Source organism: Xyrauchen texanus, chromosome 26 (genome assembly GCF_025860055.1).
Source record: "Xyrauchen texanus isolate HMW12.3.18 chromosome 26, RBS_HiC_50CHRs, whole genome shotgun sequence".
In the NCBI taxonomy this organism is placed as follows: domain Eukaryota; kingdom Metazoa; phylum Chordata; class Actinopteri; order Cypriniformes; family Catostomidae; genus Xyrauchen; species Xyrauchen texanus.
In genome coordinates, this window is record NC_068301.1 from 41,170,688 (window position 1) to 41,186,409 (window position 15,722).

A 15,722-nucleotide genomic window follows, 5' to 3' on the forward strand; every position below is an offset into this window, starting at 1 on the left:
CTAAGAAATCCACATTTTAGCACTTTTGCACAGTGCAGTTCTCAATATGTCCAATATATGTCTGTCTGTCTGTCTGTCTGTCTATCCTTTTAGCCCATTACTTTGATTGGAAGTGGGTGTACCCACTTGACATTTATTTGCATTGGCTGAAATCATCAGCCTTCATTTCTGTGAATGGGACAAATTGCATGTGGGATGTCCAGATCTCAGCTCTGGGCAGACTTGGTGTGCTCAAACCTCTGTTTCTGTGCTTCTCCAAGCCTCCTCTTTCTATTTTGTGAGTTTCAAGAAAATCCAAGGAAGTCGAAATTTGCACTGTCAAATCCTTAAAGGGGTATGCACAAAATTTTTGACATCCTCCTATCTTAATGAAATTGATACCATAGAAAGAGGAGGCTTGGAGAAGACCAGAAACAGAGGTTTCAGCTTTCCAAGTCTCTCCAGAGCTGAGATCTGCACATCCTAACTCCAATTTGACCCATTCAAAGAAATGAAGGTTTCGGGGTTCGTGGAATTTTGATGTTTAGAAGGACTTATGTTGTTCAGGGTGAGTCCTACAGTCACTAAAATGTCATTTTAAGTCAAAAATGTGATCCTGGAGTTATAAAAATGAAGTCCACCAAGTGATGATTGTTGACCCATTCAATTGATTGGAAGTGGGTGTACCCACTTCCCATTTATTTGCATTGGCTGAAATCATCACTTTTTGGACATGTTTTTTTCAACTCTTGGATCAATTTTATGACTTCAAATCACATTTATGTGACTCAGTGAAGCCCCCTGATCAACCTGAGCCCTCCAAAACAAAAAACTGTCACTGACCACGAAACCTTTATTTCTCCGAATGGGACTAATTGTACGTGGGATGTCCAGATCTCAGCTCTGGATTGACTTAGGAAGCTGAAAATTGTGTTTCTGTCCTAATCTCAGCCTCCTCTAACTATGTTGAGAGTCTCAAGAAGATCGGAGGAAGTCGAAAATTTCGCGCAAAAAAAAACTCAAAGGGGTACGTACCCTTTGAGTTTTTTTGCGCAAAATTTTCGACTTCCTCCGATCTTCTTGAAATTTATACCAAAGAAAGAGGAGGCTTGGAGAGGAACATAAACAGAGAATTCAGCTTCCTAAATCTGTCTAGAGCTGAGATCTGGACATCCCACGCATAATTTGTCCCATTCAGAGAAATAAAGGTTTCGTGGTCAGAGGAATTTTGATGTTTTGAAGGGCTTATGTTGTTCAGGGGAGTCCTACAGTCACCTAAATGTGATTTTAAGTCAAAAATTTGATCCAGGAGTTAAAAAAACCATGTCCAAAAAGTGATGATTTCAGACAACGCAAATAAATTGCATGTGGGATGTCCAGATCTCAGCTCTGGACAGACTTAGGAAGCTGAAACTTGTGTTTCTGTCCTAATCTCAGCCTCCTCTTTCTATCTTGTGAGTTTCAAGAAAATCTGAGGAAGTCGAAATTTGAACTCTCAAATCCTTAAAGGGGTACACACTAAATTTTCGACATCCTCCGATCTTAATGAAATTGATACCATAGATAGAGGAGGCTTGGAGAAGAACAGAAATACAAGTTTCAGCTTCCCAAGTCTCTCCAGAGCTGAGATATGCATATCCAAACACCAATTTGACCCATTCACAGAAATGAAGGTTTCATTGTCAGTGGAATTGTTATGTTTTGAAGGGCTTATGATGTTCAGGGGGAGTCCTAGAGTCACCTAAATGTGATTTTTAAGTCAAAAATTTGATCCAGGAGTTAAAAAAACCATGTCCAAAAAGTGATGATTTCAGACAATGCAAATAAATTGCATGTTGGATGTCCAGATCTCAGCTCTGGACAGACTTTTTGTGCTCAAACCTCTTTTTCTGTGCTTCTCCAAGCCTCCTCTTTCTATCTTGTGAGTTTCAAGAAAATCTGAGGAAGTCGAAATTTGAACTTCCAAATCCTTAAAGGTGTATGCATGAATTTTTCGACATCCTCCGATCTTAATGAAATTGATACCATAGATAGAGGAGGCTTGGAGAACAACAGAAATACAAGTTTCAGCTTCCCAAGTCTGTCTAGAGCTGAGATACACATCCCAAAAATTTAATGTGGGTCCCAATTACAATCAATTTAATGGGACAAATTGTATGTGGGATCTCAGCAATCCCTGTCTGTGATTCTTTGCTAAGAATTCCACTTTTTAGCACTTTTGCGCAGTGCAGTTCTCAATATGTCCAATATATGTCTATGTATATATGTTTCTATAGTCAAATGAATGGGCAGTTAGTCTGTTGGTGGACATACAGCTATACAATCAATTGCTAATGTGCAGATTGCCTGTTGAATAAATTGTACGTGGGTGGTCCCACTTACAGTCAAATGAATGGACAGTTAGTGTGTTGGTGGACATACAGCTATACAATTAATTGCTAATGGATAGTTAGTCTGTTGGTTGACTCAGTTTGTGTGCAAAATAGATGGTTAGTGGGCATATAGCGGGTCCGTGGACAGCCCCGCCCTCTCAGGGTGGTCAAGGGGTCTCATTGGTCACTTTTGGAAAAATAGTGGGTCAGGGGGATGATAATGGGTCCGTGGACAGCCCGCCCCGGGTGGTCTGGGGGTCTCATTGGTCACTTTTGGAAAAATAGTGGGTCAGGGGATGATAATGGGTCCGTGGACAGCCTGCCCCGGGTGGTCTGGGGGTCTCATTGGTCACTTTTGGAAAAATAGTGGGTCAGGGGGATGATAATGGGTCCGTGGACAGCCCCGCCCCGCCCCAGGGTGGTCAGGGGGTCTCACTGGTCAGTTTGGGTAAAATAGTGGGTCAGGGGATGATAATGGGTCCGTGGACAGCCCCGACCCCGGGTGGTCAGGGGGTCTCACTGGTCAGTTTGGGTAAAATAGTGGGTCAGGGGAGGAATAATGGGTCCGTGGACAGCCCGCCACCCCCAGGGTGGTCAGGGGTCTCACTGGTCAGTTTGGGTAAAATAGTGGGTCAGGGGATGATAATGGGTCCGTGGACAGCCCCGCCCCCCCAGGGTGGCACAGGGGTCCGTGGGGGTCTTCAGGGGGCATTGCGTCCCACTCCCCCATTAAAAGAACACATTGCAACAAATGGAACGAGGGAGAGCCCTGCCCCGAGAGGTGCCCGATTGCCATCGATATGAATGGAGAAGGCGCCCATTCAGCCAAGCCAGAGGTGGGACGTGAGGCCGCCCTCACGTGGGTAAAGGCTGAACTGCACTGGAGAGGCTATATTCGGGGGTCTTCCTTTAAACGGCCGTGGCGGGGGTCCGCTGCGCCCGAGGCGGTCCTCCACGTCACAGACCTTCCCCGTCGGACCCCCCGAACGAACGGGCGCCCGCCCCGGGGCCCCGAAAAATTTTCTGAGGCTGGCGCGCAGGGTACAGGGACCCTCGGACATGTTCCCATATCGCAATGGGCTATTAACCACCTATTTTATGACATTTTTGGATTTTTCACTTGGTTTGACTTGGCTTCCCTTATTCATGGTAAGGCAATTTAACCTGTACAAAGTGTACTTACTGCTGCCTCCTCCATTGTGAGGGCAAACACGGCGATCTGCATTGTCGCAGTCTTGTGTTCGCTTACAGCCACGCACACCTTTCCCCCAGAATTCTTTCTGGCCTCCCACTCTGCTGTCTGAAAAAAAATAAAAAAATAAAACACAGTGAATAAGTGACAAACGTCCTCTTCGCAGACTACCTAATATAATCTGTTTAGGCTTATGCCCCCATGAAAACTGAGGTCTTAACACTTACAGTTACTCCCTCCACCGCTCCTGGTCTCTGGAAGTGACCGAGGATCAGGATTGCTTCACAGAAGTACCGGAACATCGTCTTTTCCTATGAAGCCACATGGTCACCCTCCAGCAGCCTCCCATAAACGGACAGCATGTCTTTTTTGGCCTTCCGGAGGACTGCCTGGCACTCCTGAAGGCTCTTCTCACCCTCTTGGAACCGTTCATACCTAGAATGACATACAAGACAACAATGTGGCGGAGAATTACACACATGTCTGTATCACGAAGTCATTAAAGAAAAACAAATGGAAAGCAGAGTAGCAACTGACCATGTTTTACAGGTGACCTTGCTGTGTGACTTGGCCACTGGCTTTCTGATGGAAGCGAGGAGGTCGAGGTAGGCTTGGCACTTCCTGTAGAAGTCCGGATCTGCTGCAGCCAAGTTCAGGTGGGTCTTCAAATACTGAACAAACCGGATCATGTTCTTTATGTAGTTCAAAATGGTGGCTGGGACCATGTCAGCGCGCCGGAGTTGGGTGAGGTAGTCTTTGGTCTCAGTGGACTTTAGCAGGAAGTCCAAGCTGACTTCATTCCCACTTGGCTGGATGTACCTCAGCATCCTGGAGACGTTGTCTACCTGTGATGAAAGAAAAAGAGAAGTGTGAGATGATGCAGTGAGAAGAAAAGCCACACACCAGCCAGCCACACACAGACACCCTTAATAAAGCTGTGTTTTATCTGAGTTCACTTCTTTTATGGAACTTAATAGCTGCTCTACATGTGCTGTGCTACTATATATTAAAACATTTCCCGGTTACAAAGAGCAGTATGGAACAGACTAAAAAGAAACGCAAATGGGATGTATCTTACCTCCTGCTGGCAGTTTGGGACCTGCAGGGTGTTGATCAGGTAAGCTTAAAATCTGTCAGCATGGCCTCTTCTGCAGGGAACTTTGAGTAAAGCCCCATTTAGCGTCATCTTGACCCTGACAGTTGTGCTGTACTCTGATTGATCTCTGAAAAAAACACAGACAGAAGAAAATGAGCTCAAAGCAACCTTACAGTTTGTTCACAGTTTTTGCACTGATGTGAGTGAGGTTTAGAACTTACTTTTGCCATGTACGGTCGCTTGGATCGGTGGTGCTGGCTTCGGAGCTGCTATCCTCCGCCACCGAGACACCACCAGCCGCTTCAGAGCTGACACCAGCCGCTTCAGAGCTGCCACCGGCTGCTTCAGAGCTGACACCGGCTGCTCTAGAAGGTTCACTGGCCGTGCTGGTGGATGCCTCTTCTGACTCCAGGTCTGCCTGGTTAGGAGCATTAGCCACAAAAAAGTGTCTTTGGCGCAGCTCTTCCAGAAGAGCCAGCCTGGAGGGTCTGTGGGGGTAACGTTTCACCATCTCATTGTAGTCCCAGTTCCTAGCTTCCCGTGTCCACACCTTGGCAGACTCCTTGGCCCTCTTCAGCTCCTCCAGCCGTTCTTCGGGTGTGTTCCTCTTCATACACACTCTGCTCAGATGCGTCGTCTAGCACCCGGCACTGTCCAGTGTTTCGCAGCAAAACATCTCTAAGTCAGCCAAATCGTAAGCTATTTTCATGTGTTTTGCATTAAAATAAAGCCCGGTATGAGTACTTTACTAATATACCAATTATTTGGCTGTAGCTTGTTCCTGCCATCACTGAGAGCTTGTCCAATTGCCCTTGTTTTGATGGATTTGATGGCGTGGTGAACTTTTGGGAGCAGGTGACCAGAAAACAGCCATGTTTTGCACATCTATTTACATACTTACCCTGTGTAAAAGACCACAGGAGGTGCTGACACACATCTTTGAGCTGTTCTCTTTCCCTCAACTTTGGCTTTCTGCACTTTGCCTTGTAATTTGAACTCCCTGAACGAGAGAGAGAAAATGTATTGGGCACGCGTTAAACTACACATTCTGAGCTTTAAATAGATGTGCAAAACATGGCTGTTGGATAAAAACTGATGGAAAGACAATCATTTTAATAGGAGATTCCAAGTTGAATTCTGGTCACCTGCTCCCAAAAGTTCACCACACCATCTTACAGCCAAGTAATTGGTATATTAGTAAAGTACTCATACCGGGCTTTATATTAATGCAAAACACATAATTATATAATATAATATAATATAATGATGTATTTCTGATCAAGTAAATGCGGGCATTATTTTTGTCTGCATTCAATGGCCTCTGCGGTCAATACAGGACTCTGCATAGGTGATGATGGGCCATTATGAGATAGTTGACTTTATCAATAGGGGTTAAGATGAGCCATCAAATTTACTGCCTGAGCTAGTGAAAAGAACCTGGTTTGTTCTAATTGTTTTACAATGGGCCATCATATTTACTGACAGGGCTAGTTAAAAAAATGGTTTGTTCTAAGGGCTTTAGAATTGGCCTTTGTGTTCTAATGGATGTCATGCGTGACTCAGCAATCTCACACTTTGCAAGTTAAAAATTATTTCGTCTGAGACAACACAACCCATTAGGGTTAGGGTAAGTACAGAAAGTCTCAAATATTGTTGCTCAAGTGAATCTAAAAAAGATTTGGTTGATACATTTTGATCCACAGGCTGACTTCACACCCCTTTACAATGGGGCTGGTAGGGGCAAGGTCTGAGGTGAGTTGATTGGCTAGTTTGAACCACAACTCAAGGGTCATTGCAGGTCAACTTGAAACAACAATCAACCTGATTGGTTTTATTTTCAAATCTCAAGGTTTTTTTTAATGTGTTTCCTATCAAAATGAAGCTCTTTATGTTCAGTTTACAAATATTTGGTCACATTTACTCATTTCTAACTAATTTAGAACTTCTGAGATTTCTGAGAAATAAGAAGATAAAGTTTCAGCCTTCCTGTAGCCCATGCCCATGTAATGGCCCATTGACACCTTGATTGGGGGCTTGTTTAGGCTGGTTTGAAACAGACTCAAGTATATCTGTGATGGATTCTGCTGTGTATTCACTCTGCTTCAACGATTTCTGCTGAATTGCTGAGTTGCTGAGAATCTTCTTTAATCTTCTGCTGTTGAAATGGAAGGACAAGCTGACAAGAGGTAATACTTGTGTTTTTGTGTATTTACTGTTGAGCTCCATTGAAATGGTAATAGGACAATGCCCTGTTCTGCTGCATATTTAAGAGTTTTTTTTTTTATCTCTTGTTTTTTAATCATGTCTCATTCTTTCAGATCATTTTTAAATAATTTATTCTATATCATGTCATTTTGTTTTTAAGGTCTGCTGATCGCACCGTTGTGCACTGCTTGCATTGCCACAAACCCCAGGACAATCTTTCTGTTCACCTGGCCAGAGTCTGTATGAAAAACGCACGCCTGAGGAGAGAGCGGCCGAGGTCCAGAAAGCCAAGGCTTCAGGCAGAGAGTGGGTCCGCACCAACAGGACCTGGGACTACAACCAGCTCTGTGTGCTCCTGCCTGATCAGCTCTCGGGTCACCATGGTCAAGGAGTTTCTTCGGCGTGGTTTTTTTATCACTGAACCAGCCCCGGAGTCTGACAGTGACGAAGAAGCTGCTGCTGCTCCATCTGATCTTCCTCAAATGTAAGGGCAATCCTTAAATGCTTAAGCTGAAATGTTTAAATGTAAATGCTTTTCTTACTTAGTATTTTTATCAATAACTTTAATAGTCTTGTCTGTTATGTTTAATCCAAACATCCGGTTCGTTCAGAGGGCTCCTGGCATTAAACACTGCCAGAAGATTGTGAGAGTGGCAAAGCCGGACGTGCTCAGGATCCAGAGGGACCTGCAGGTGGGCAGAGAGATCTCCAACACCGACCAGACGCTGTACCGTTATTACTGCGAGGCGATCTTGGTGTTTGTCCACATGCAGCGTCCAAGAGCTGTGGAAGCCTTGACGGTAAGTTCATCTATTGTAACTAACTATTGTGCATTTGTAAATAACACCTTTTCAATATTTTCCAGGATGCAGAGTGGGTGAACAAGACCAAGCTGGGTGACAGGGAAGCAGTAAGTTTTACAGTCACATCACAATTAACATTTACATTTTCTTTCTGCAGGTACAAGCTGGCTCCTTTCTCTGCCCAGTGTGTGAAGAGGGCTGTTGAGGCGGCTGCAGAAAAGCTCCCGGCGCAACAACAGGAGGCACTGCACCATTACCTGGCCCTCAGCGCTGGTGCGGTCCGGCCTCAGGATGTCGTCGACGCAGCTCTGCTACTGGAATCATTGGTCAGGTATACATCTCTTCATCCAACCATGGCATTACTCATCACAAACAATTAGCACAGCAAAATTAGCAAGTTGTCATTCATACATTTTTCGTATATTATAAACATTGTATTCTTCTCTTATACAGCACTTCTGAGGACGAGACTTCCTTGGCCACAAGCGGTGCAGCTGGACCCTCTCAGAAGGACTTTGCTGAGTTCGTGGCGAGATTTCCTGTTTCGACGGAGGGTCAGCCGCCATCCAAGAGGCAGCGGGTCGAATGTAAGTCTCCGAATCCATCAATAGAGCATTGACACTCATCAACTCAACACAAAAACTAGGTCATTCATCTACAGTAACAAGTGACTCACATGAGTAACGTTATTTCATTTTGTCTTTCAGCACATTTCACAGTTCGCAAGCCTTCGGTCGCAAAGGTGGCACGGCTTATCGCGCAGGAGGGCTGGAAGGTCAACTGTCCTAAGCCGGAGCACATCGAACGGCTGTGGACACCACCTTCGAAGGGAGCAGTTGAAGATGACAAGTTCATCCTTCGCTGCGTGTCTGAGCAGAACTGGTCGGGATTGGCCATCAAAGACTTTGGTGCCAAGCAAGGTTTAGGTAAGAAAACCTTTCATTTGTCTTGTAAGGGCAGAAAAAACAATAATGTAAAATGTACAGCAAAATCTCTATAACTAACTCAAATTTCAAGCGTTCTTTCTGCTTTTTGCACCGTATTAAAAGGTTAGTTTTCAAAGATGTGTGGTTTAGGAGACTAGGACCCGGCAATGTCCAGTGGTTCGCAGCAAAACATCTCTAAGTCAGCCAAATCGTAAGCTATTTTCATGTGTTTTGCATTAAAATAAAGCCTGGTATGAGTACTTTACTAATATACCAATTATTTGGCTGTAGCTTGTTCCTGCCATCACTGAGAGCTCGTCCAATTGCCCTTGTTTTGATGGATTTGATGGCGTGGTGAACTTTTGGGAGCAGGTGACCAGAATTCAACTTGGAATCTCCTATTAAAATGATTGTCTTTCCATCAGTTTTTATCCAACAGCCATGTTTTGCACATCTATTTAAAGGCTGTGTCTTGGTCAGAGAGGGAAAGAGAACAGCTCAAAGATGTGTGGTTTAGGAGACTAGCACCCGGCACTGTCCAGTGGTTCGCAGCAAAACATCTCTAAGTCAGGCAAATCGTAAGCTATTTTCATGTGTTTTGCATTAAAATAAAGCCCGGTATGAGTACTTTACTAATATACCAATTATTTGGCTGTAGCTTGTTCCTGCCATCACTGAGAGCTCGTTCAATTGCCCTTGTTTTGATGGATTTGATGGCGTGGTGAACTTTTGGGAGCAGGTGACCAGAAAACAGCCATGTTTTGCACATCTCTTCTGGAAGAGCTGCGCCAAAGACACTTTTTTGTGGCTAATGCTCCTAACCAGGCAGACCTGGAGTCAGAAGAGTCATCCACCAGCACGGCCAGTGAACCTTCTAGAGCAGCCGGTGTCAGCTCTGAAGCAGCCGGTGGCAGCTCTGAAGTGGCTGGTGTCAGCTCTGAAGCGGCTGGTGGTGTCTCGGTGGCGGAGGATAGCAGCTCCGAAGCCAGCACCACCGATCCAAGCGACCGTACATGGCAAAAGTAAGTTCTAAACCTCACTCACATCAGTGCAAAAACTGTGAACAAACTGTAAGGTTGCTTTGAGCTCATTTTCTTCTGTCTGTGTTTTTTTCAGAGATCAATCAGAGTACAGCACAACTGTCAGGGTCAAGATGACGCAAATGGGGCTTTACTCAAAGTTCCCTGCAGAAGAGGCCATGCTGACAGATTTTAAGCGCTACCTGATCAACACCCTGCAGGTCCCAAACTGCCAGCAGGAGGTAAGATACATCCCATTTGCGTTTCTTTTTAGTCTGTTCCGTATTGCTCTTTGTAACCGGGAAATGTTTTAATATATAGTAGCACAGCACATGTAGAGCAGCTATTAAGTTCCATAAAAGAAGTGAACTCAGATAAAACACAGCTTTATTAGGGGTGTCTGTGTGTGGCTGGCTGGTGTGTGGCTTTTCTTCTCACTGCATCATCTCACACTTCTCTTTTTCTTTCATCACAGGTAGACAACGTCTCCAGGATGCTGAGGTACATCCAGCCAAGTGGGGATGAAGTCAGCTTGGACTTCCTGCTAAAGTCCACTGAGACCAAAGACTACCTCACTCAACTCCGGCGCGCTGACATGGTCCCAGCCACCATTTTGAACTACATAAATAACATGATCCGGTTTGTTCAGTATTTGAAGACCCACCTGAACTTGGCTGCAGCAGATCCGGACTTCTACAGGAAGTGCCAAGCCTACCTCGACCTCCTCGCTTTCATCAGAAAGCCAGTGGCCAAGTCACACAGCAAGGTCACCTGTAAAACAAGGTCAGTTGCTAATCTGCTTTCCATTTGTTTTTCTTTAATGACTTCGTGATACAGACATGTGTGTAATTCTCCGCCACATTGTTGTCTTGTATGTCATTCTAGGTATGAACGGTTCCAAGAGGGTGAGAAGAGCCTTCAGGAGTGCCAGGCAGTCCTCCGGAAGGCCAAAAAAGACATGCTGTCCGTTTATGGGAGGCTGCTGGAAGGTGACCACGTGGCTTCAGAGGAAAAGACGATGTTCCGGTACTTCTGTGAAGCAATCCTGATCCTCGGTCACTTCCAGAGACCAGGAGCGGTGGAGGGAGTAACAGTAAGTGTTAAGACCTCAGTTTTCATGGGGGCATAAGCCTAAACAGATTATATTAGGTAGTCTGCGAAGATGTCACTTATTCACTGTGTTTTATTTTTTTATTTTTTTTCAGACAGCAGAGTGGGAGGCCAGAAAGAATTCTGGGGGAAAGGCGGTCCATAAGACCAAAAAGTAGCATTTATTAAACGGATCAGCCTCTAGAAAATTAGATAGTTCAAGTTTGGGAGTTTCATCTGATATTTCTGCCCCATTGCAGCTACAAACTGCCCAGCATCACGAGCCAGCAGATACGTAGGACCGTGGAGACAAATGTGGCTGCCAACTTTTCAGAGGAGCAGAAGGCGTCTGTGGCCCACTACATGGCCCATTCGACTGCAGTGACAAACCAGCACTACAGGATGAAGACCCTGGACACTGTTGTGGCCACTTCCAACCTGCTCAGCTCTCTGACACGGTATGTAATTATCTGAAATATAATTATGTTATATCATTTAGAACTCGTGTGTGAACCTGAATTTTTATTTAAATGTCCTCTCTTTGGCGAAGTGGAGGCCGCTCGGCAGAGCACAGGCGGAGAGTGACCCCGCCATCATCAAGGGGGTGACCAGGCAGAAACAGGCGTTGTTGCAACCAAGGCCTTCGGAAGGGCTCCATCCTGTGTGATTTCCACGGAAAGATAACCTCGGCCGATCACGCGCCCTCAGGGCGGCGACGACTCATATCATCGGACATTGGCAGAGAGATGCGACGTGGTTAGCTCTCAATGTGGTGTCAGGGGGCGGGAGCTCCACCAGTTCTCAGCCAATAGGTGTACACTCAACCCATACAACAGCTGCTTGCGATTAGAGATTAACAAAGAGAAGATGGAGACCTGCAGAATACAAGTCAATAACAAAAAAGCACTAGAACAGATCACAAGTGCTGAGGGCAGGGAGATGGCAGAGACGCAGGACGAGCTGGGCAAACTGTTTTTTTCAAACATGGCCCTGACGAAGTCTGCATCGATGCGGAGACTCCAAGAAGAAGTACAACAAGCTGGAGTGGCTGGACTTTTGATTCTCGCCTGCTTGCCTTTTTATATGCGAGGCTGCCTGGCCAAGGGCTGATCTGGACACAGAGTGGAATAACTTTCTGGATTACCATGAAGGCAAACAAGTCATACAAGCTTGTTTTCAATATTTCTTTATGTATATTTCTATATAAAAAACTTAAAAAAAAAAAAAAAAGTATGATGGTTTTTTCGACATTCCAGTGGCCTAGTAACCAAGTGATCCCTGTATTAGAGATGCGTGGTGAACTTTTGGGAACAGGTGACCAGAATTCAACTTGGAATCTCCTATTAAAATGATTGTCTTTCCATCAGTTTTTATCCAACAGCCATGTTTTGCACATCTATTTAAAGCTCAGAATGTGTAGTTTAACGTGTGCCCAATACATTTTCTCTCTCTCGTTCAGGGAGTTCAAATTACAGGGCAAAGTGCAGAAAGCCAAAGTTGAGGCACCCAGGCTTGAGTGGTCCGAATGGGTTAGAAGCAAAATCTCTATAACTAACTCAAATTTCAAGCATTCTTTCTGCTTTTTGCACCGTATTAAAAGGCTGGAACCTCTTTGAGTTTCAGAGGACAAGTGCCAGATTAGATGTAACAGAGACTGAAGCTTTTATTAATGCCAAAGTAACAACACTTGATCATTTAATCAGATTGGCAGGACCAAATTTTGGACAAGTGGATAAAGTGGCAGCTTAGTTAGATCCACTCGGGTGATTGCAAAGGTACTACAAAAGTTACAGACTTTTCTTGCAATAGAGGAAAAAAATATGCTTAGGGAATATTGTGTGGGAAAACTTATTCCTAATGATAAAGACTGTTTTCCAAAGTTACTGATATCACCTAATTTGGATGAATATGTGGGAATTTTATTGGAGTCAGAAAATTTAATGGATATGGATTTTGAAGAAACTAAGTTATATAAATCATTTGTAAAATATTTTAATAGTAAAACCACAATGGAGAGCTCTTTATAAGCCACCACTAACAAAAAAAATGGAGATTTACAGTGGAGAATTTTACATTGTATTATTGCTGTAAATGCTTTTATATCTGTATTGAACCCAGATGTTAAACAAGATTGCCCTTTTTGTTCTCAGAGAGAAACCGTCTTTCATGCTTTCATGGACTGTTGCAGACTTAAAACTTGCATTGAAAATTCTTCATTAAAACACTTAAACAAGGTTTAAGTATACACAGAGACGACAGAGGGAAAAGAGTTGAGCTTTTTTTTTTAAATATTAAATAAATATTATATCATATTATATGAGTGTGATCACTAATTAAACAAAAACGTTGTGTAACTCTCTAATTAAATCTATTTTCACGAAAATGATTTTATATATCTGTCCTTTTACCTAGTTGACTGTTTTAAGCTTATTTTAGCCTTAAAATATTTATAAAACAATATATAGAAATATACATAAAGAAATATTTAAAACAAGCTTGTATGACTTGTTTGCCAGCATCTGCAGAGACAAAAAGTAAATAAATACATCTGTTTAATATCATTGCTGGTGTTACTGTATTTCATGGTAAGGCAATTTAGCCTGTACAAAGTGTACTTACTGCTGCCTCCTCCATTGTGAGGGCAAACACGGCGATCTGCATTGTCGCAGTCTTGTGTTCAGCTTACAGCCACGCACACCTTTCCCCAGAATCCTTTCTGGCCTCCCACTCTGCTGTCTGAAAAAAAATAAAAAATAAAACACAGTGAATAAGTGACATAAACGTCCTCTTCGCGAGACTACCTAATATAATCTGTTTAGGCTTATGCCCCCATGAAAACTGAGGTCTTAACACTTACTGTTACTCCCTCCACCGCTCCTGGTCTCTGGAAGTGACCGAGGATCAGGATTGCTTCACAGAAGTACCGGAACATCGTCTTTTCCTCTGAAGCCACGTGGTCACCTTCCAGCAGCCTCCCATAAACGGACAGCATGTCTTTTTGGCCTTCCGGAGGACTGCCTGGCACTCCTGAAGGCTCTTCTCACCCTCTTGGAACCGTTCATACCTAGAATGACATACAAGACCACAATGTGGACGGAGAATTACACACATGTCTGTAGCACGAAGTCATTAAAGAAAAACAAATGGAAAGCAGATTAGCAACTGACCTTGTTTTACAGGTGACCTTGCTGTGTGACTTGGCCACTGGCTTTCTGATGGAAGCGAGGAGGTCGAGGTAGGCTTGGCACTTCCTGTAGAAGTCCGGATCTGCTGCAGCCAAGTTCAGGTGGGTCTTCAAATACTGAACAAACCGGATCATGTTCTTTATGTAGTTCAAAATGGTGGCTGGGACCATGTCAGCGCCGGAGTTGGGTGAGGTAGTCTTTGGTCTCAGTGGACTTTAGCAGGAAGTCCAAGCTGACTTCTTCCCCACTTGGCTGGATGTACCTCAGCATCCTGGAGACGTTGTCTACCTGTGATGAAAGAAAAAGAGAAGTGTGAGATGATGCAGTGAGAAGAAAAGCCACACACCAGCCAGCCACACACAGACACCCCTAATAAAGCTGTGTTTTATCTGAGTTCACTTCTTTTATGGAACTTAATAGCTGCTCTACATGTGCTGTGCTACTATATATTAAAACATTTCCCGGTTACAAAGAGCAATACGGAACAGACTAAAAAGAAACGCAAATGGGATGTATCTTACCTCCTGCTGGCAGTTTGGGACCTGCAGGGTGTTGATCAGGTAGCGCTTAAAATCTGTCAGCATGGCCTCTTCTGCAGGGAACTTTGAGTAAAGCCCCATTTGCGTCATCTTGACCCTGACAGTTGTGCTGTACTCTGATTGAGCTCTGAAAAAACACAGACAGAAGAAAATGAGCTCAAAGCAACCTTACAGTTTGTTCACAGTTTTTGCACTGATGTGAGTGAGGTTTAGAACTTACTTTTGCCATGTACGGTCGCTTGGATCGGTGGTGCTGGCTTCGGAGCTGCTATCCTCCGCCACCGAGACACCACCAGCCGCTTCAGAGCTGCCACCAGCCGCTTCAGAGCTGCCACCGGCTGCTTCAGAGCTGACACCGGCTGCTCTAGAAGGTTCACTGGCCGTGCTGGTGGATGCCTCTTCTGACTCCAGGTCTGCCTGGTTAGGAGCATTAGCCACAAAAAAGTTTCTCTGGCGCAGCTCTTCCAGAAGAGCCAGCCTGGATGGTCTGTGGGGGTAACGTTTCACCATCTCATTGTAGTCCCAGTTCCTAGCTTCCCGTGTCCACACCTTGGCAGACTCCTTGGCCCTCTTCAGCTCCTCCAGCCGTTCTTCGGGTGTGTTCCTCTTCATACACACTCTGCTCAGATGCGTCGTCAGCACCTCCTGTGGTCTTTTACACAGCAAGCAGTGAATGATGCGACGGTCGGATCTTACAAATGTGAAAATGAATGAAGACAGTGAATTAAAACAGAGGCCTAATGTGACCCTTGACCAGCGAAACTTCAAAAAGAGATAAAAACTTCAAAAAGAGATTAAAAAACTCCATTTCAATGGAGCTCAACAGTAAATACACAAAAACCCAAGTATTACCTCTTCTCAGCTTGTCCTTCCATTTCAACAGTAGAAGATTATAGAAGATTCAAGAAGATTCTCAGCAACTCAGCAGCTCAGCAGAAATCGTTGAAGCAGAGTGAATTCACAACAGAATCCATCACAGATATACTTGAGTCTGTTTCAAACCAGCCAATCAGATCGCAGTATTAAACAAGCCCCCAATCAAGGTGTCAATGGGCCATTACCTGGGCATGCTGAAACTTTATCTTCTTATTTCTCAGAAATCTCAGAAGTTCTAAATTAGTTAGAAATGAGTAAATGTGACCAAATATTTGTAAACTGAACATAAAGAGCTTCATTTTGATAGGAAACACATTAAAAAACCTTGAGATTTGAAAAGAAAAAGAGCAGCATTCCAGAAGAGGAAGATAATGGGAGCAACCACTGGCCTGTAATATAATTATATTTATGTAATATAATATAATGATGTATTTCTGATCA

General features: G+C 44.2%; 2 protein-coding genes across 2 annotated transcripts in view; both read left to right on the top strand.

Moving 5' to 3' along the window:
• The window catches only part of LOC127620065 (uncharacterized), a 79,469-nt gene extending 68,535 nt beyond the window's left edge, over positions 1-10,934 (top strand). The window contains exons 2-5 of the mRNA XM_052093159.1: positions 9,690-9,834; positions 10,068-10,375; positions 10,478-10,685; positions 10,798-10,934. Of these exons, the coding sequence (XP_051949119.1) occupies positions 9,727-9,834; positions 10,068-10,375; positions 10,478-10,685; positions 10,798-10,860 (687 nt within the window). The 5' untranslated portion in view covers positions 9,690-9,726 and the 3' untranslated portion in view covers positions 10,861-10,934. The remainder of the gene's footprint in view (positions 1-9,689; positions 9,835-10,067; positions 10,376-10,477; positions 10,686-10,797) is intronic.
• The window catches only part of LOC127620064 (uncharacterized), a 49,240-nt gene that overhangs the window by 3,272 nt on the left and 30,246 nt on the right, over positions 1-15,722 (top strand). The gene's annotated exons all lie outside the window — the stretch shown is intronic.